This window comes from Xiphias gladius, chromosome 9, assembly GCF_016859285.1.
Source record: "Xiphias gladius isolate SHS-SW01 ecotype Sanya breed wild chromosome 9, ASM1685928v1, whole genome shotgun sequence".
NCBI lineage: Eukaryota > Metazoa > Chordata > Actinopteri > Istiophoriformes > Xiphiidae > Xiphias > Xiphias gladius.
The window spans coordinates 8304356-8324925 of record NC_053408.1 but is presented as its reverse complement, the minus strand read 5'-3'; the positions used below and the strand labels follow the sequence as shown (position 1 = coordinate 8324925).

The 20570-nt window shown below is 43.4% G+C and overlaps 1 protein-coding gene across 5 annotated transcripts in view; it reads right to left on the bottom strand.

Moving 5' to 3' along the window:
• The window catches only part of ctbp2l (C-terminal binding protein 2, like), a 92223-nt gene that overhangs the window by 27793 nt on the left and 43860 nt on the right, over window positions 1-20570 (bottom strand). The window contains exon 1 of one of the 5 annotated variants that reach the window (XM_040135987.1): window positions 13923-15762. The exons of the other annotated variants lie outside the window; for them this stretch is intronic. Coding sequence (XP_039991921.1) covers window positions 13923-15762 — 1840 coding nt within the window. Of the gene's footprint in view, window positions 1-13922; window positions 15763-20570 lie in introns of those variants that run through there. 5 annotated transcript variants of the gene reach the window in all.

Here is a 20570-nt window from a genome sequence, read left to right as displayed (position 1 = left end):
CAGACCAAGGCACGTACACATGAATACACACACATGCACACACCTCGCCGGCTGCATGACAGGCGCGACCAATAGACAAAGAGCCCAGCACGGTCACACGCCAGAATCGATTATCACTGACAGTAAAGTGGTGAGGTGGAACGGCCCACGCAGTTTTGGCTCATGGGGTGGGTGGATGTGTCCATCCCGGTGTAAAGCCACTTTTCTTTTTTTTTTTTTGTGCAGCATAATTGTGTGTATCCACTCTAAGTGTGTTTTTATGTGTATGTGTGTGTTTACGTGACTGTCAGGGCTGCTGTTTCTCAGCGGCAAGAGCCCAACGAGCGGAGACACGGTGTGTCAGCCGAGCCACCGTCTGTAGCAATGACACATCTGAGGGAGTGTGACCATCAAAGGCAGCAGCCCCCACTTCCTGCCAGCCGGCCAGACACACACACACATCCACAGATGTACACCCATATATACACACTCTTGATGGAGTGTGGGGATACGGCTGCCCCTCTGATCTTTCTCTCTTCAATAACATTAGAGGATGTGCAAGAGGAGGGGGGCGCTGACTGACAGCAATATGTTAATATGGAACGTGGCAGATCACAGCTTCTCAAAAGACAGAGCCATTCTGCGGGGTTGGGTATAATTTAAGAAGAAGAAGAAGAAGAAGGGCATATCAAAGAACACTGCAGACTTCATGAATGGCCACTGATGACTGCTAACTCCACAGGTTAAAAGGTCGAACAGTATTGAGCTCCAACGAAAGTAGTTAAAGATTATACCTGACTACAGCTGCTCGGTTCACAGGTAGAGCGTATTTTCATTGTGTGGTTTTTTGTGATTACTTGGCCAACAGTGGCTGGATTTTCAAGTTTTTCAAAAAACCCGCAATAAAATTTGTGTTTATTTTAGGGTTATTCCGAGATAAATCATGGAAAATAATTGCGATTATTAAATAACTTAGTAATAAGTAAATTATTTAAGCAAATGGATAGTTTTGGGTATTAGCAATAAGATGAGTCAGTATTTGTAACTTTGCCTGAAGGCAAATGCTGCCATAAAAGACAAACTTCTAGGGAGACAAGGTCCTTTCTTACTGTAGTTAGGGAAGGTTGTTTGTGGAGATTGAGTTTGACTTCTCTTTATCTTTTGCTTACAAAAGTGTGACTGATCTCGATTTTAGTGCTGCATAATTCTTCAAGCTTGACATTTCTTTTGTGGAAAAGTTAGTGGGAATTTTGCAAAAAATGCAAAATCTTGGACTGGTTGACTGATTTGTGTTAACTCTTGTGATCACAAGTTTCCAAATTCCTAGAGGGACTGAGGTTTCTTGCTCCATGACGATCTGCTTGTGATCTCTCCAGCAGATGCCATATCAGACAATCAGAAGCTAATGAATCCAGAAAGAAGTGTATCTCAGTGGAAAAGGTAGCTGGGAAGAGGGGATGGGTTACGTGCAGCCACAGGCCTGGTGCAAACAAACAGCTATATGCTCCTGAATCCAGCAGTTGACATGCATGTCGTTACATGTTTGGAGGGGGCGAGTAAACACTAATGAGAACAGATTGGCACAGCAGGCCAATCACCAACACACACTTCCTCTTTTAGATGTAGAGCAGCCAGGCTCTGGTTTAAACCAGTACTGAAGGCCACATCTGTTCGCCCCTCATCCACTGTTGCCAAAGCTGCAACCACGCCTTTGAGCACAAGCATTTGTGCCTACACACACCCAGTTAACACAACAGTCTGATGTACAAACCAGTGCACCAGTGAAATAAAACTAATCAGAGTTCAAAGTTTGTATTTTTATCTCCCAAAATGTATAAATGTATCAGTGTTAATTTGGGAAATCGATGAAAACCCAATTTTAAAGATCTGTAAGATATATAATTTATCATATTCTTGTCTTACTTTAACTTAGTTGGAGGCTTTATATTTCATAGGACTATTATAAATACAGGTTTATAGTCAAAAAATGGTTTTCCTAAGAGCTGTTTTCCTTTCCTAAGCGTAGTACTGCACTTTTCATTTTAAATTCATAGTTCAGAGTCTACACTCCAATCTCCTTCCTACTGCACGACCCCTTTAAGCCCTGACCTTTAGCACAGTGAGACATCAAGAGCAGCGGTCATGATCTGGAAGACCCGACAAATGGCCTGAGCCTCCTTACAGTCCATGTGGATTTACCGTTGAGAGGGAGCCCTCTTCTTTAACCAGCCTAATTATACTGTAAGCGCCCTTTTCCTGTAAGCACTGGAACTTGGCTGCTGGATGTAGAAGCTTGTTAAATCCTCCTAAAGCACTTAAAGGGATTTTTAGAAAGCAAGTGGTAGAACATGCCAACCTGCCGCCCGGAGACAAGGCATCAGCTGACCACATCATGACCAGAGGTTCAGGGGTCCATTTCAGATGCTGGACTCAGTTCAGCAGGGGGTTCAGCACAGGAGCAGTTGTACTAGAGAAATCCCCTTGGCTTTTATAGTATTTTTTTCTTGCTTTGGATTTTGTTTTTTCCATTCTTGACTCTGTCTTGTGCTACATTGCTGCTGTTTTGACTTTTTGTAGTTTCAACTTGGTATCAAAAGTATGGATTTTCTTTTATGCTAATGTTCTAGCACTTTGTAAATGAAGATTCAGTTCAACCAAGTTACAAAACACATATTTTCTCAGTAGTATCTAAACATGTATAGTTTTGGTTTGATCTGCTCAAGTTTCAAGATACTTGTCCCAGAAAAATGTTCACAGACCTCATCTGAACAGAATTTTTACAACCAAACCAAGACCCTTGGAAGTTGTCTCGATCCAATGTCAAGCAAAGTCTGGAGTGGTTAGTTTGTGGTAGGAAAATAAGCTGACCTCACCTTGACCCAACCACAAGGTATACTCTGCAAGTTTGTGCACTGGGATATGGATGAGCATAATCAGCAGTTGCTAGCAGCTAGCCAGAGAATGAATCGAGGTCAGGCTGGGACTAGCAACAAAGAATGATTATCCATGGACAAGAGCAAACAAACAGCAGGTTTAAGAAAATATCCTTAGATGCTAATTCCTTACAGACAGCAATCTCTATACCCACTGCAAAATGTAATGCTCAGGGAATGAATAATGCAATAAAATCTTAGTCAAAGGTCATGTTTGTTTGCTCAACAATTTAGTTTAAGAGCTGAAACCTCTAACCTCCAACCAAAATATCGGGGGGGGGGACTCATCTTAACATAAAGACACAGTCATTATACAACATAGGTACACGCTGAAAACAGGTTTATCCCTTTGCTATCCTTTATGCTCAGTGATACTTCTTTTTGGGATATGGGAGTGAGATGGCTGATCCTCAATGGACTGGACATTCTTGGTGTGACAAGAGGCGGAGAGAAGAAGGGAAAGACAGCAGTAGTAGTGTAGCTTTTGGTAACGCAAGTCTAATTTCCCCATGGTGAATATTTATTTAGGAGGCCCAGGTTTATCCACTGAGAGGCACCTGCCGTGGCAGCAGCCAGGGCAAATAACCCCCCCCCCCCAGGCATGTATGCAGACACACACACACACACACACACACACACACACACACACACACACACACACACACACACACACACAAGAGCCCCCACCCCCTCAGCAGCAGTCCAGATAACAACCCTGAGTCAACATTGCCTCTCTGCTTTTGTTTTCTCTGCCTCCCCTTCTCTCTTCCCCTCCCACGTTCCAATCCCTGTGGAACCACAAGGACTGGAGCTGAAAAGATGTAGGGATGAGGGACAGAGAGATAGTGAATGAGAAAGAGAGGGGGGGGTCTAAATTACAGCATGGGAATGCAAATGAGTGTATTTTATTTGGGGGGAGCCAAGGAGGGCAGGCAGGCTTTATTTTCCAGGCAGGAACAGCCCCTCTGTGGCCTCTGGATTAGTTGCAGCAACAGCGAAGAGAAGAAAAGCGAGCATTTTCACTCTGCCTTTTTACTTGGGGAGGAATAAAAAAAGAAATATAACAAATCCAAAAAAGCCCACCACACTCGGAGGCTGGTGCAGTCATAAAATAAAATGATATTTTGTTGTGCTTTCATACCAACACCACCACCGCCGCTGCTGCCACCTCCTCCTCTTCCCATCTCTCCTTCACTCAGGCCCCCCTCCTCCTACTCCTCCAGCCATGGCAGAAACACACTAAAGTTGCTGAAATATGGACACAAATCACAGCCTGACCAAACAGTCCACTGCCACCACGGTCACCTCCCCCATCTGGAAAAACAGAGTGAGAAAGCGAGCGTGTGCAAGAAGGAAAGGGACGAGGATGGAGGAAACGGGTTGAGCCAGCTGCAGGTGGTCTCCAGATGTGGTGGCTCTGGGGACGGGCCACTCTGGCGCTGTTAAGGGCGACTCAGAGCTCCCCCCCTTCCCCTTTTCCTTCCATCGCTCCTCCTTCTCTCTCAGTGACAGGAGCCATCTGGCCTGGCAGTGAGAGTGGAGACGCAGCAGAGAGGCCCACCCTCCAAAGTGTGGCCCCTGCGTGCCACTCAGCAGAGTGCACAAGTAAATAAAATGCCTCTACACACACACACACACACACACACACAATACCTTCTGCTTTCCCCCTATGCTGTCACATGGCTATTAAACCATCGAAGCTACGGCCCAGCTGTGCTCCATTACGATAAATACGCCAGGGTCGCGGGGTCTTGTCAGCCAGGAGTCAGCCATCAGATACTATGAGGTGTCCACTTACAGCCTTTTAAAGCTCACTTTCCTGGAGAGTTACAGCCATTTTCATCATCATAACCCCCCTCGCTTCATCTCTTACACCCTCAGGAAAGAAACTCCTACCCACCTACTCATCCACCTCCCTCCACCATAGCAGATGATATTTTACACTTCCTCTGGAAAGACAGATCCCTTTCCCACTACCCACAACACCCTGAAGCCCACTGTAACTGTAGTTTCTGCATTTCTGGTCACTCAATACGACACCCGGAACACTTGACACCGTTCAGCTACACTGACGCTGGCCCACTTTCTGTATGCCATCAGCTGATGCACTTCACTTAGGCTAAAGTGCAACTACCTTGAGGTAACAGGATGTTCTCAAAAAAGTGAAAAAGAGCCTCAAACTGTTTCCTGGAAGACAAATGATTTGAATTGTTTCATTTATAGGAAAATAAAATAGCGTTCCCCTCTCCAATTTTCAGTCAATACGCCTCTGTTAAGAACTTTTTGAAAAAGGTTAGCCAGTTAAACCCCTGGCTGCTTCCTGCAGGCACATTTGGTCTTTGTATGGCTTGGGAATACTCTTAAAAGGATTCCTGGGTAATTGTCTATGCTGCAGTAGAAATTGGGAATGGAGGAAAATGGACTTTAATGACTGAAAGGGTACACGATAGTAGTAACATAATGGCCAATGAGAGAGACGCAAGGTCAGAGCTGGACTGTTCTCTCAAATATTATTGAATGAATAAAACACTCCATGTCCTATTAGCAAGTACAATATATGAAACAGGGGAGGAAGGGTTTGCCCCTTGAGTAGTTTTTATTTATTTTATTTATTTATTATCTTAGCATCTGCTCTCTGGCATAAAGGAGGCTTTTTCAAATCTTTGTCCTTCAGGGAAACAGCATTCTGCTTGCTCGTTAGACCAATAAAGACACTAATGCCAACAAATGGTGGACACAGAAATATTCTAATGTGACTAAAATGTCCTAAAGATGTAAAAGGAAAAAAAGAAAAAGCTTGAAGGATTTTTTCCCCCTTATCCTTGCTTCCGATTTTATATGCTCTCACATGGGAGATGTTCTGAGAGTCCCCGCTGTGTTTGTTGGCTGCTGAGCTAAATGAATGGCAACCAGTAGCATTGATTAGCAGTGCGGGCCGCAGATCAAACCACAGGACAAAAGACGAGGGAAACAAATGACAACCGGTCGATCAGGATGACCACAACCGACCACAGGCACACTCATTCCAAGAAGGAACAGGCCTCAAAACACACGACAAGAAAGGTTGGCGAATCAGCCGCAGCTACACAACAAGGTAACCCACTGTGGTGGGCAGAGAAACAAGTTGTTCCAGGAGAAAAATATCCACAGATACACACATTACTACTCTAAGTTTTTTTTTTAAATTCCTATTCTTTTCATCTCCTCTTTTCCTCATCTTATTCTTCATCCCGTTTCCCTTTCTCCCTCCAACCCCTCCTCGCTGGCCATAGACCAGAAAGTAAATATGTGAGCAAGGTAAAGCTATTGGTTAACCTTTGAAATACCCTGGCAATGAGATCTGCCACTCTTTACTCTTTTCAGCTGGGAAAAAAAAAAATGAAGAAGAGGGAAAAAAAAAAAAAAAAACACAAGGTTGGCCACCACTTCAGAGGGGATATTCAATATCCATGAGCTTTTTCATTTCACACTGATGAATAATTCAGGGTGACCTGCCCACCACTGAGTGAGAGAGAAAGAGGGGGAGGGAGACCAAAAAAAAAAAAAAAAAAGAGGACTGGGGAGGTGTGCAGAGGTAGTTGTCTGTTTTAGTGGATGCAGCTGTTGCTGTTCGACATGCATAAAACCAATCTCCTCCCCAGCTGCCGTGGAGAATGGAATAATATAAGGCAGAATCAACGAAAGATAATTGGGGAGATTATACCAAAGTGCTGCAATTCTTACAACGCCGAGCAATGAGCATATATTGCTGCTATCCTGTAAACAACGCAGCCACGGGACGTTGAGGCTATTAGAATAAAAATGACAATGAAATCTCCAGAAATAGCTGGACGATTCTTCTCACCCATCATAACATGCCAGAAGATGCACACAGACTCAGGCATATAAACACACATGCACACACTCCTCATCTCGCCTTTAGTGCTTGGCAGTGACCTTTAGGCCTGTGGAGGAGCTTGCAGGTGCCAGAGTGACAGCAGCTAAATTCCAATCAGCTTGCCTCCAGTCATGGGTATGGAACCTGAAATATTTTTCTTAAAAAATGGGAAAGAAGTAGCTGCTTTCTTTAATTTGAATTCAAGACCCTTTCACTGCATTATTTTGGTTGTTTCAAATCCAATTTAGGATACATTTAAAGTGCATTCACAAAGTATTCAGACCCATTCATTTTTTCACATTTTGTCATGTTACAGCCTTATGCTAAAATCATTAAAATGTATTTTCTCTCTCATCAATCTACACTCAATACCCCATCAATGACAAAGAGAAAAGTGAATTTTCGAAACTTCTGCAAATCTATTAAAAACAAAAAACTGAAGTATCACATTGACATAAGTATCCAGACCTTTAGCTATGATATTTAGCTCAGTTGTCTCCCATTTCTCTTGATCATCTTTGAGATGTTTCTACAGCTTGATTGGAGTCCAACTATGGTCATTTCAATTGATTGGACATTATTTAGAAAGGCACACACCTGTCTATATAAAGGTCTCACAGCTGACAATGCATATCAAAAACCAAGCCAAAGGAATTGCCTGCAGAGCTCAGAGACAGGATTGTATTGAGGCACAGATCTGGGGAAGGCTACAAAAAAATTGCTGCATTTAAGGTTCTCAAGAGCATAGTGGCCTCCATAATTCTTCAATGGAAGAAGTTTGGAACAACCAGGACCTCCTAGAGCTGGCCTTCTGGCCAAACTGAGCAATCAGGGCAGAAGGGCCTTTGTAAGAGAGGTGACCAAGAAACCAATGGTCACTATGGCAGAGCTCCAGAGATCCTGTGTGGAGATGGGACAAACTTCCAGAAGGACAACCATCACTGCAGCACTCCACTGATCTGGGCTTTATGGCAGAGTGGCCAGATGGAAGCCTCTCCTCAGTGAAAGACACATGAAAGCCCGCTTGGAGTTTGCAAAAAAAAAAAAAAAAAAAAAAATCACCTAAAGGACTCTGACTGTGAGAAACAAGACTGCCCAATACCATCCCAGTGGTGAATTATGGTGATGGCAGCATCATGCTGTGGTGGTGTTATATCAGCAGTATCAATCAAACATCTGATAGTTTAGTTTTTCCATATTAATTAATAAATAAATTAGCGAAAATTTCGTTTTCACTTTGTTATTATGGCGTATCGAGTGTAGATTGATGAGGGGGAAAAAAATAATTTTATTGATTTTAGCATAAGGCTACAACATAACAAAATGTGAAAATAGTGAAGGGGTCTGAATGCTTTCTAAATGCGCTGTGATCTTCAAATAAGTGTGAGGAATGCAGAGTGCACTTAAAAAACACTGAAACTGTATTCAGCATTGAAAAATGTTATCCAAGAGTCAGCTCCTTGATTTAACATTTTTTTAAGTATCTTAACACACAAGTAAAAAAATTTAGTTTCAGAAATTCTGAAAAACTTTTTGACCATCACAAACTGATGGATACTCCTCCCTGACATGGCTTATATATAAGTTAAAAACAGTAGCAGCAGCATAGTAGATGGGAGAAAACCTAAGACTTAAGGCCGACTTTCGGACAAGGGACGGCGCTTCTGACCCCGTGCGGAGGTCAGATTGCTACTATCATGCACGCACACAAACACACAATCAAAACACTCAAGCTGTCACAAGCAGGGGGAGACCAGCTGTTCCTCATTCGCTCGAAGGCTCCGTTCCCTCCATGGGTTGGCTGGCTTCACAGAAACCATTAATCCCTCTGTGAACACAACCGATGGCTTGGAAAAATCAACCATGAGAAAACAGCGAGGGAGGGGTGAGGGGTGGTGGGGTGAGAGGGGATAGGGCTAAACAACACTTTTTTCTTTTCACTTGTTTTTTTTTTTTTTTTTTTCTGAGAAAAAAAACTACTGCAGTGGAAAAATAGATTTTCCTGGCCATACTTCCCTGGGGACACAACCAATACAGAGGCTAAGTGGAGATGGGGCAGCAGATAGTTCATACAACATTTACCAGGTTCTCGGGAAACTGGAGACACATGACAGAAGGACTGTACACAGATAAACGTTTGAGAATCTAGAGGAGCAGTCACCATTTGATAACACAATCGTTACAGAGAATATGAAATACAGTAAGACAGTTTTAGAAGAGTGATGTTTTGTTTTGTTATTGTTTTGGATTTGCACTGGCACTCCAGCAATTAATCAATGACTATGAGGCTAAAGTGCTGAATTTCATTTTCATTCACTTTCTTTTTAAGGGGTGAACGGTGTACAATACATAGCCCTTTTTTTACGGTGATCCCCAAATTTAAGATCAATAAAGCAGAACAAAAGACCCTAAGTATGTAGACAAGGCAATTGTCTTCTTGACAAACCAAGAGAGTCACATGATCTCATTCTAACTGGTCGTTCGCTTTAGTTGCTGAAGACCAGAGTGAAACAAGGGAATCAAGTGTGCAAATATTAAGTATGATGAGTTTATTCAAGTTTTGGTTTACTTGTCGGATTGTTTTCTGTAGGTAGGAGGTAATGTACACAAAGGGTTACGATTCCTGAACTGTTCATCTGGTGGATGGAAACACTTTCAAATTAAAGATATTGTTTTGTCATTGTTTAATTTAAAATTTAATGTGCTGGAGACCCAGCCTGACAACAATGCATCACTGATACTCTACAACTACATGTTTAAATAGGCACCGTAAGCATACATCCAGACGTCAATGCATACAATTCATCTGTGCATCGTTTTGAAGTTGTGTTGTGAGATATTAATACATGAGCAGGGTTAGACTGAGTATTATACAGCTACATTCCCTGTAATAACCCCTGACCGATGCCATGTGAGCCGAAACCTCTTGTCTGTCTCCACTCATTCATATCAGTGGGATTAGTGAGGATGACACAGACTCCCACTGACACGTGATGCCTGTATAGTAGCATCCACATACACGAACAAACCAACGAACGAACCAACGAACACACACACACACACACACACACACACACACACACACAAACACACAAACACACACACAGATGGCCACTAGGATTTCCCCACTCCTAATTCTCAGCCTTTTCCTAGACAAGTAGCGTAAGGCAATAGCCCTCTACAATAACCCTAACCTACTACGTCAACAGCAATAAGGAATAAGGAAGGGGTCAATATACATAGCAGTCAGGAAGTATTAGAAAAGTGAGGCTTTTATATGAGGGTGTTTTCGTCCACATCAGATGAACAGTGTAGGGTTTTATTATATTTTAGGGGAAAAACACTAATTAGGCACATTAACATAATCTTAAGGTCACCATAATTAAATTTAAATTAAAATCTCCTTGGTTGCTAATGTGCTAAAGTAGAGCCAAAACAATGGCAATCGTAACACTTTCATCATACTTTCTGACTGCACTATACTGTATATTCATAGTAAATAGTGCTGGTCAAAGGAAGAAAGAGACAGATAGAGGAAACTTAAGGTCTTGTCCCCATGTCCTGCTGTCAGCCTTGTCACATCCAGCCGGCCTCAGATAAAGACAAACACTTCCTGTTGCTGAGAGAGGGACATCTGTGTATGTGTGTGGCAGGACAGAGGGGGGCAGCAGCATTGAGCATTGTGTGTCACCCACAAACACACATGTATATATCACAAGACACAAGTTATACAAATTAATTATAAATACACGAGGCAACATAAGCGCTAAATCAAAGTACTTTGCTTTCATACAATCAAAAAGCAGAGTGGCTGAATGGGAGGAAAGACACTACCTTGGGTCTAAAACACTCACAGATATAAAGGCGTGTCCAGAAACAAAGTCTAAGGCCCCGCTGACACACAGGGAATGTTTTCTTTCTAACGAGCCAGTGGAAAACAGGCAGGAGTGCACACTGAAATCAATGTCAGACACCTGAACAAAGCAGTTTAGCCAAGGACAGCTGAGAGCCCATTAGGCATGCATCCTCATGGATGTCCTTCCAAACACAGGCAGGGAAATTAAAATCCCATTCAAGCCCCCCATGGGAGCCATGCACTGGAAGGTTACATAACTGTCAACCGCAACAGTGATGGCTTCATGTCAAAAAGAGGAAAAAAAAGGAACCTGCCATGTTTTGATCAACCTCCCAGCAAGCAGCAGATACAACCTGGACACAGTGACACCAAGAAAACAGACACACAGGTGAACATGTCAACCGACACTTTCCATATGGCTATGAGGGCCTGTTGCCAGGTTTTACTCTCTCTCCATCCTGTAAGCTACAAGCCCTGCACCCAAACACACCACCACCATCTCCACACTGCCTCCTAATTCTCCAGCCCAGAAAAGTACAGCTGAAGATGTTCTGTGGATTATCTCCACAAGGAAACCACGTGCCTGCATTTGTGGACAACATGCAAGTGTCCATTTTAATCTACTGAGCACACACACCATGCAGACTACTAGCCAATCACGTCTCTAGCTAGCGAGGAGGCTATTCTGCTTCACGTGACACTAAAGTTCGGTTTACCCACCTGTGCTGCTCTGTGGAATGCCACTGACAGGCAACTCCATGGCTAATGCGAGTGCTGCAAGGCGCTCTCCCTACTTTAGGTGGAAGGAAACTGTTGCAACTAAGCTCAACTCAAACGTTTAATGCCATTATTAACACTACTTACGGCTTTAGCCAACCAAGACAGCGCCCAGTGGAGAGGAGTACTCAGGCAGGGCCCTCCCACCTGCAACTTTTACAGAAATATTTTCAGGTGCTAGTAATTTCAGTGCTGCTCACATCGTTGCTTTCACAAGTCTGCTCTGAATGAATGAGAATTCAACACTATGGAAATGTGGAAGTCATAACGCCTATGAGTAAATGTACACTTTGATGTAAGATGATAAAAGAGTACTGGTTTGTACTGGAAGAACTACCAATTAATTCAGTAGGTGCAAAATGAATAATGTGTCAACTTTTTATCAATATGCATGTTTGAACATAAAACATCATGCATGTGATAAGGGAGGCTCTTCAGTAGTGTACTAGAGCCTTTGCACATCTTGAGATGCACAGTGTTCACAGAAGAGGGGGGGGTTTAGAGAAGAGAAATGTTTTCATTACGTGCCTTGCAACATCTTATTATTTTCACTCAATTTTCTCCTTCTCCAAACTGCAAATGGCTGCTCAAAAAAAAAAAAAGGAGTAACAAGTGTACAAAACAAATTTGCAGCACTGCATGCTGGGCTCCACTTTCCCCCTTCCCTTAAATGTGAAGATTATCTATCTCTGATTACCACTGAAACCTAGGTTGCCTGGCAACACACAATTAAGAAGTATGCTTTCCGATCGTCTGCAAGGGCTGCCCATTATCAGATGAAGTTACTGAAGCAACAAATGTCAGCTACATGCAAATTAGTTTGTTGTGCTAAAAGTGTGTTTCAGGGGGGGGGGGGAATGGCTGCCACCGTGACCTTGGAAAGCAGCGTATTTTTGCGTGAAGCTCGAAAAGTTATCTCCAACCCCTGTTTCCCCCACAATTCCTTCCCCCTCCTCTGGATCTTGCACCTCACGTCTTATTTCCTTGACAACACATGAAGGGAAACCACTTCATAAAAGTCATTACTCTATAACAAGTGCAGCAGCCCACAGACCCATTAGAGAGGCAGGCAAGACACAGGGTTACATGGCTGAAAGCAAGGTTAAAAGATTTAATTCTTCCCTAAGCTCATCAGCTCTCATCAGCAGGGAAATATATCAGCTTGTTAAGAGGAGAAATCAAGGCCTTTATGTGTAAAAATAAGCTGAGATAATGCCTCGCTGGAGAATTCACTCTCACTGTAAACTGAACATAAAAAGCTGCCACACTACTTGCATTAACCATGTATGAGACATAGAAGTTCCACAGAAAAATAAACATAATTATGTGTTCTGTGAGGCCACTGAAGATGAAAAATAAATATATTCACATGAATGTGGTTAAAAAGAAAACACCACTCTAGAAAACAAATAAAAAGTACAAGTGTGCTCTTGTTGTTTGCAACAGCACGTTTAAAAAAACCTTCAAAAGTCATTTCTTTCATGGCCATCACTATAACAATGTAAATTAATTCTTGAGAATTTTTAAGTGAGCATCATAACTGCTGTTGTTCACTGGCAATCATCTTAATCTTATACACGTGAAAGAACATTTAGGTGCATTGCAATGCAACCAGAATTTCAAACAGACAACATGGTGTCTATAAAAATCAGTTACCTATTATAGTCTATAACACAACTATACATCCAATTAGTGTAATTGGATTGGAGACAGTTAAGCCCCTGATTAGGAGAGAGTCCAGTGTAAAATGGAATGGCAGCAACTCTGCTGCCAACGAAGGAAATAAACTTGAACATACTTAAAACAAGCTGGATGTTTATGTGTTTTTGATATTTACTAACTCTGTCTTGTAAAAAAGAGATGTAGGAGTATATTACAATAACAGCTCATAAACACTATCCTCTATTTAGTGCTAGCAAGTGTTTTTTGTCATACTATTTTGTGAGTGCTCACCAGCTATTTAATTTTCACCACAACAAGTGAACAAACCGAGTACAAGAAACAAGGTTAAGCTACAAAACAACTCCAAAAGCACACTGTTGCTTCAAAATTATTCTGACCAATAAACTAAGTGGAGGAAAAAGATCAAAAAAAGTTGACCTCAATAACTGGAGCCTTGCTCATAAGAAATGTTTCAACTTGGTGATAAGACAGGATCCCCTCCGGCAAATGACACAACTCCGTTGCAATACGTGTATAAATAGCTGCGTAATTTTAAAAAAGGCCTCCCAGAGCAAAGCTGCTTAACTTGACAGATGCATCTTACATGCTACTCCTTTATTCAAAAAGAGTGTCAGTCTGATGTTTTGTAGTATGCCAAAAATCTCTGTCTATTGAATACAGATTTAAATCTCACTTGCATCTAATCTATCCACAAAACAAAAATCAGACAAAGAAAATTAACAATACCAACAGAAAAAACACAAATCAGTAACAAGGACAAAGGATAGAGGAGAGAGGGTTTGAAGAAATGAGTGAGAAAGGGGAGGTTTGAAATTACTTGTGTCAGGTGTGGTGGCCATGGTTGAGACTATGACAGGTGGACCAGTGCGACGTCCTACTAGCTTGGTATTGTTAAGATTTTGCGCATGGAGAGTGGAGGAAGAAGTTGCGGGAACAATGTTACTCTCAGGAGCAGCATTGATTCCTTTCCGGAGAAGTTGGGGGCTGTGAAGAGGGCTTGGTGCTGCTACTGGCGATGCTGGGGGAAGGTTGGGGGCTCTCTTCATCAGCTCCATGGGGGAATAGGAGCCAGAGAAGGTTTTGGGTGCTGCTCCAGGGGTGCCCGGAGCTGGTGGAGGCTGTTGTCCAAGAGCAGACATGGCAAGACCGGTGTGGGCATTGTACATGGAAAAGGGGCGTCCCTGAGTCCCAGCACTGCTATATCCTCCAGGGCTGACTGAAAAAGCTCCACTTGCCAGGGACCGTGCCACTGGGTAGGTGGTGGTCTCCAGGAGATGTTGGGAGGGTGCACTGCTAGGTCTTCTGCCAAGAAATTCTCCCATCCTGGGGGACACGGTCTGGATGGTGGTGGGAGGTTGCTGCATCAGGCCAGGGTCCATGGTCAAACCCTGGGGCTGCATGTACAGGTCATTGCGATGGCTGAAGCTGTTGGATCGTGTACGTGGTACTGTCCCACCTGTCTTGCAACCAAGCACCACACGCGACAAAACACGGGCCTGGGCCAAGTTAGGGGCCACAGAGCGGGCATCATGGTCCTCCATCATCCCCAGCATGGCAGTGGAATCAAAGCCATGTTGCAGCAGGAGAGTGATAGTGCTCTCAGCCAAGCCTTCAGCTCGAAGGAAAGCCAGGAAGGCAGGGTCCACCATCTTCTTGGGGTCTGCAGCACTGGGATGGTGAAGAGGCAGGCTGGAGGTCACTCCAGCTGTGGCAGGCACCATGGCTGAGCTGGGGTCATAGTTTGGGTCGTAAGGCAGCCTCTGGGAGGCTACAGCTCCATAAACCCGAGGGAGAGCTCCGTCCATTCCCTGAGAAGCTGCGTCCACCACTGAACTGGTGGCAGCCCGTTGGCAGGAGTCCAGGGGCAAGCTGTTGATATTGTAATAAGCTTGGCGCGGAGAGAGAGACGGTGGCTCAGCAGCGTAAACAGGAAGAGGGGGCTGAACCCCGTAGACTTCAGAAGCAGGAGAGCTACCACCAATACGCTGGACGTCTGGGATCATCTTAGATCCCAGAGTTTCCCTGTACAAACAGCTCAGCTCGTGAACAGGAGGGGGAGGAGGGGGAGGAGGTGGCGGAGGAGGCGGGGGAGGGGGTGAGGGGGGGGGAGGCGCCGGACTAGGTGTAGTGGCAGAGGCCAGCATGGAAGGTGTGGCTCTTGCCTGTCCTTGATCCCAGATAGGCCTCACCGCCCCAGCACTGGGCCCATAATGCAGGGCTGATCTGGTGAGGTGGTGCTGGTTATCCCTATAAAAGCCAGGCTCTTCAGGTGGCTGACCAGATAAGGTAGCGTCAGCCAGGTAGTAATCCTGTGGTGATGCAGAGGCTCTGCCTGCCATCACTTGCCTGAGGTAGAAGCTGCTGCTAAGATCGGGCACAGAGTTTTTCCTCAGTAGCTGCTGACCCTGCTGGTCCTGCTGGATATGCCTGTACAGGGGGGCCTGGAGGACTGGATCCTGTTTCTCTCCAAGATCTACGTGATGGTGAAACATCACTCCAACGTCTCTCCCAGCCAGTGCCAGAGAATTCCTACGTCCCGCAATGGTGCCACAGTAGTGACAGCGACTTGCAGCCCTGTCGTTTTGGCCTTCAATCCATTCAGGGCCACGCTGGCCCAGAGAGCCACCAAAATGCGACTGCTCACTTGAGTTAGGCATCAGTGAAGACAGTAAAGCGGACAGCAGTAATAGTGGAAAATAGAGCCAGGTATTGTGTTTCAACTCTCCAGTTACACTCACCCCCAATCAAAAAGGAGGAGTGGAGAGAAGAGGAAAAAAGGTGAAGCATTTACCTGATCTGCAGCTGTAGGGCCCTGCCTCCCTTCACTCTAAAGTGTGTACTATCATGTAGCTCCCTGCTGGCAGTATTTCTGAATAATTCAGCCCTGGAAACATTAGAAATCCATGGGGAGAGAGGCAAAACATGACAAACACATAGAAAGAGTACACACACACACACACACACACACACACACACACTCAAACACACACAAAAAGCACATACACACCTTTAGGGTGAGGCTCTACTCCATTCTACAGCAGGTATCATGCTTGTGCTGGGCATCACGCTTACTTTCCAAACTAAGACCGAGGGTAAAGAAATTGGGCTAAAAACACATGCCGGACAATGACAACAGAATGGAGGAGGGGACGAGACGCACTAATCCATTGGGGTTGATGCACGCCATTGGCAGGGACAGTCCACTCTTCCACAGCGTTTGCCACAAGGGGATTAGCGTCAAACTAAAACCTGCTTAAATCCAATGCCCCCCTGTGACATCACTTGAACTAGATAGTTTACATAGCCAGCACTCCGCTGAGGCCCCTGGATGTGTTCACGGAGTGTAAAGCTACAGTGTTTATGGTGCTTAGTGGTTATTGCTAACCCCTCCATTGGCCTGCAGCCGGCATCCCTCTGGGCATGAATGGATCTTCCCAGAGGGATCGGGGAGGTTGGGGACCGACAAGCTTGCTGTAGTGTGTCCCTGGAGAAAGGGGGAGGGGGGTGGTTGAAAAGGCCAGACACGCAAGTACTAGTGAGGGTCAGATTCAATCCGGTGGCTACCAGAAAGAAGCCAGGAGATGCTCCATTCAAACCATAAAGAATGCACAGCCTCCTCTACTGGGCAACAACAGATTCACATCTGAATACAGACATACCAATACCTATACAGGCAAATGCAAGCAAGCATGCATAGAGGAAAGAACAAGCAACCATGCAGTGTCTTTGACATCAGTCATGTTATATCATATCAATGTTTGAGTAATTCAGAATCTTCTCTTTTTTGCCCCAGAAGTTCGATGCATACTAGGGGTTAAAAAATTTTTTTTAAATCAATTAAGCAATTGTCTATAAAGCATCAACAAATAGTAAAAAATGCCCATCACTATTTCCCCGAGCCCAAGATGACATCTTCAAATTGCTTGTTTTGTTTGACAAACAATCCAACACTGAACGATATTCAGTTTACATTGATGTGAAGCAGAGAAAAGCAGCAAATTCTAACATTTGAGATATATTGTTTCAAATCAGCATAATTCAGGAGCGGGAAAAAGAAAAATATCCATGTCTTTAAAAGTATCGTATAATACACTCTCACAATAAGGCCATGCTATGCCAGCTTCAGAAAATGTTGATTCACAAAATGAATCAGCATGAACTGCACTTTTACCAATTCAGTCTCATTTCCCCTCACAGAGCTCACACTTTGCTCCTACATACGCCAGATGCACAAGAGAACAGATGTGGCTTATCTGAGATGTTGCCATCAAAGATAACTGACGGTGTTTACTTGCCATGACAAGAGCAATGTAAACAAAAAAAAAACAGTGGCAGGGGGAGAAGAAAAGGGAGCTTTGATAAGTGTGTGATGGGAAAAAAGCTGATAAGGCGGGAGGCTGCCAACTTTGACTTCACCTCCAAGACAGACAGTGTGGGATAGTCAAAGGCATGAGGGGAAGGGGATATGATTAGACTGCACTGGACCGTGACAGCTAGATGGCTACAAGCCTGTTTCTATTCTGTGCTTTATTTCTTCTCAAAATAGGCAACAGGGGTTTAAAGGAAGAGTTTTTGCGGCAAGTCTCCAGGGACATCATCTTGATGCTCATGAAGCTGAGACACATAGACAGCATGACTGAGATGGCCTAAATTTATTACAGTTTAGAAGTGACAAGAGACTACCATAGCACTGTGTCTCTTAACGTTGTCCCACTACCTGTCAAGTCACTGAGGGAAACGCTATAACAAGCTTGTTGTCATTGTAGAGCTTAAGTGATGCAATCATGATATAAGACCAAAAACAAAAAAACAGATTGTTTCATTAAGGAACATCCACTTTGGAGAACATTAAGTAGGTCAAAACAAAAAGAAACCCAAACAGTTCATTTTCCTTACGGCCCTGCACAGTCCAGGATGATGCACATCTGAAGAATGTTTTTTTTTCAGTGGAGGTAAAACATACCTAGCAATTTCCTTGCAGTTATTTCTCAGTGCTGTCCTCCTGGATCTGAGTCTCCCTACGTGTTTTTTCAGCTGTAAAACACACCATTAATCACTGTGTTGTATCTCACTACGGCAATTGCCGACAATAACTTCTTTTAATAAGACCCTTCCAGGGCTGTGTGTCACTCAGATCCACGTTTCCTGACAAAAATATTAATAACAATAATAAACATCTCAAGTACGGTCAGGCTTGTGTTGCTAAAACAAAACAAGGATATGGCATATCATATCCTATATATATCTCCTTGCAAATTGCTGCATTTCCCACAATTCATAAGCAAGATAAGATGGGATACCATATTCATCTTGTCTACATCCTCTGATATGCTTCTCATGAGAGCTGCTCCATAATTAAGTGAGCACGTTATATTATACTCATCAAGCAGCAAGGAGCCTGTACTTGCTAGCATAAATAATATAATAGAAGATAGAAACCCCAAACTTACACAGTGGCTATTTGGTGAACAGCATCAGAACTGATGCCAAAACTCGGCTTGCTAGCTCACAGCCAATCGTACAGCTCTGTGAAAGACCTCTAGGTACAATGTGTTGAACAGACGTCCAGCAACAGTCATGCCTTTGGAGCAATCTGGCCATCTTTCTAGGGCACAGGACGCTAACGGCAGGACTTGGCAGGCAGCACAGGCAGAGATAGCTGCAGAATGATTTACATAGCTGCGACTCTACAACTGCTGATCCATTAAACTTTCATAGGGACTTCATAAATTAAAACCATGACTGGAAGATCTTGAAAATTCTACTCAATTACTGTGATTGTACAGTATATTAAAGTTTTAACGAGCCTCTGGGCCTTTTCTTGCTCTGACACAAGTACAGGGAGGAAGGAGGGGCAATGAGGAGCGAAAAACACATGGTACCAATTCTGGTCCAATGGCTTTCGGAGTGTTCACATCTGCTGTGTTATCAAGACACTGTCCTCCGCCTCTTTACCACCTCGCATCTCTGCGGTGTATGACACAACATGTCACACATTTGCATGGGTGGGAGGACCCTGGGGCAGAGCGAGAGACACTACTGCAAACCTTTTCTCAGCAGAGCAAGATCTCTCGTAGACTTGGTGAGGCAACTGATTCAAGTTTTGTCTTCCATTTTAGCGGGCTGGTTTGTTCCCTCTTCGCCTCGTGAACAGCCCTGCACTCCGCCTGCCTATCATTATAAAGCCAGCGGCCCATACTGCATCACAGATGGGGCAGACAGAAGGGAGAGACGACAGCCCGCTTGCTTTTTGGAGAGAAGAGGAGTGTGCAGCTGAGTGAGAGAAGAGGGAGGGAAGGAGAGCGAGAGAGAGAGAGAAAATAGGATAGAGCAGAAAATGTGAATTTACCTCCACGTCACTGATGAAAAAAGATATGGAGTCTGGTTAAAAGAGAGAACACTTCTAGAGTATGTTCAGCTGGTTTTAAGCAGAAATATAGTAGAGGGTAAACATACATAGAGAAAAAACTAATATTTATTATTTATGTACATCTCCTGCTGTGTCAATGCATGTCCTCTCGATTTATTTATTTTTTTATTTTTACAAAACCTGGAGACCAATGTATTGTCTCTTTTTCATCTAACAAAATAACCAACTAGTCATTCACTAGTGTTTAATTCTCTTAACCCGAGCAGCAGTACAAGACCATAAAAAAAACAACTATGTTAAATGAAGTGTAAAATTAGCAACACTTCTGAATTCTTGAGTTCTTGATCAGAAAAAAAAAAAAAAAAGAAAAAAAAAATTAATAGGGGTTTGATCCCAGCATTTCACACAGGTTTTAATTCTCATTGCCTTGGATACATTGCAGTCTGAGGTTTGACACCCAGCCTTTATTTTCACATGAGCACAGAGCATTAACCCACTACTCACTTGACTTAGGCACAAAAACAAAACAAACCCTATTCAAAACATAGACAGACCACACAATGGTATTTGCAAAAGAATAGACACCTGACTATATATGAAACAACTTTTATCAAATAACCACCCATTAAATAAAAGACCACAAAGCATGAAGCCATCAGACAATCCCTGTTTTCATGATCTGTGATGTTACACTCTCCTTTTTCTCTCAGTTCTGACCAAGTAATTTAAATCTAGTGTGAATAGCCTAACCGCTAGTTACATGCTTAAATTTACAGTCAATCAATCAATATGAGATCATATCCTCAATTGCTGCAACTCCATGCAAGATTCAGTCAAACGTTTACACAACATAAGCACATATATTGGTTATAAACAAATATAATAAACACTAATAAGAACAATTTCTGTTGAGCTACTTTGTGTTTTTTTCCCCAACTAATATGGATAAATTATATTCCTAATTACGCAACCATAAAGTGCCATCATGTAACATGACATGAATAAAATGTAGATGTTGATTAAAACATTATCTGACTAGATTAGAGCGGCTCTAATCTAACCCAGAGGGAAAACACTATTGCAGTCTACAAGCAA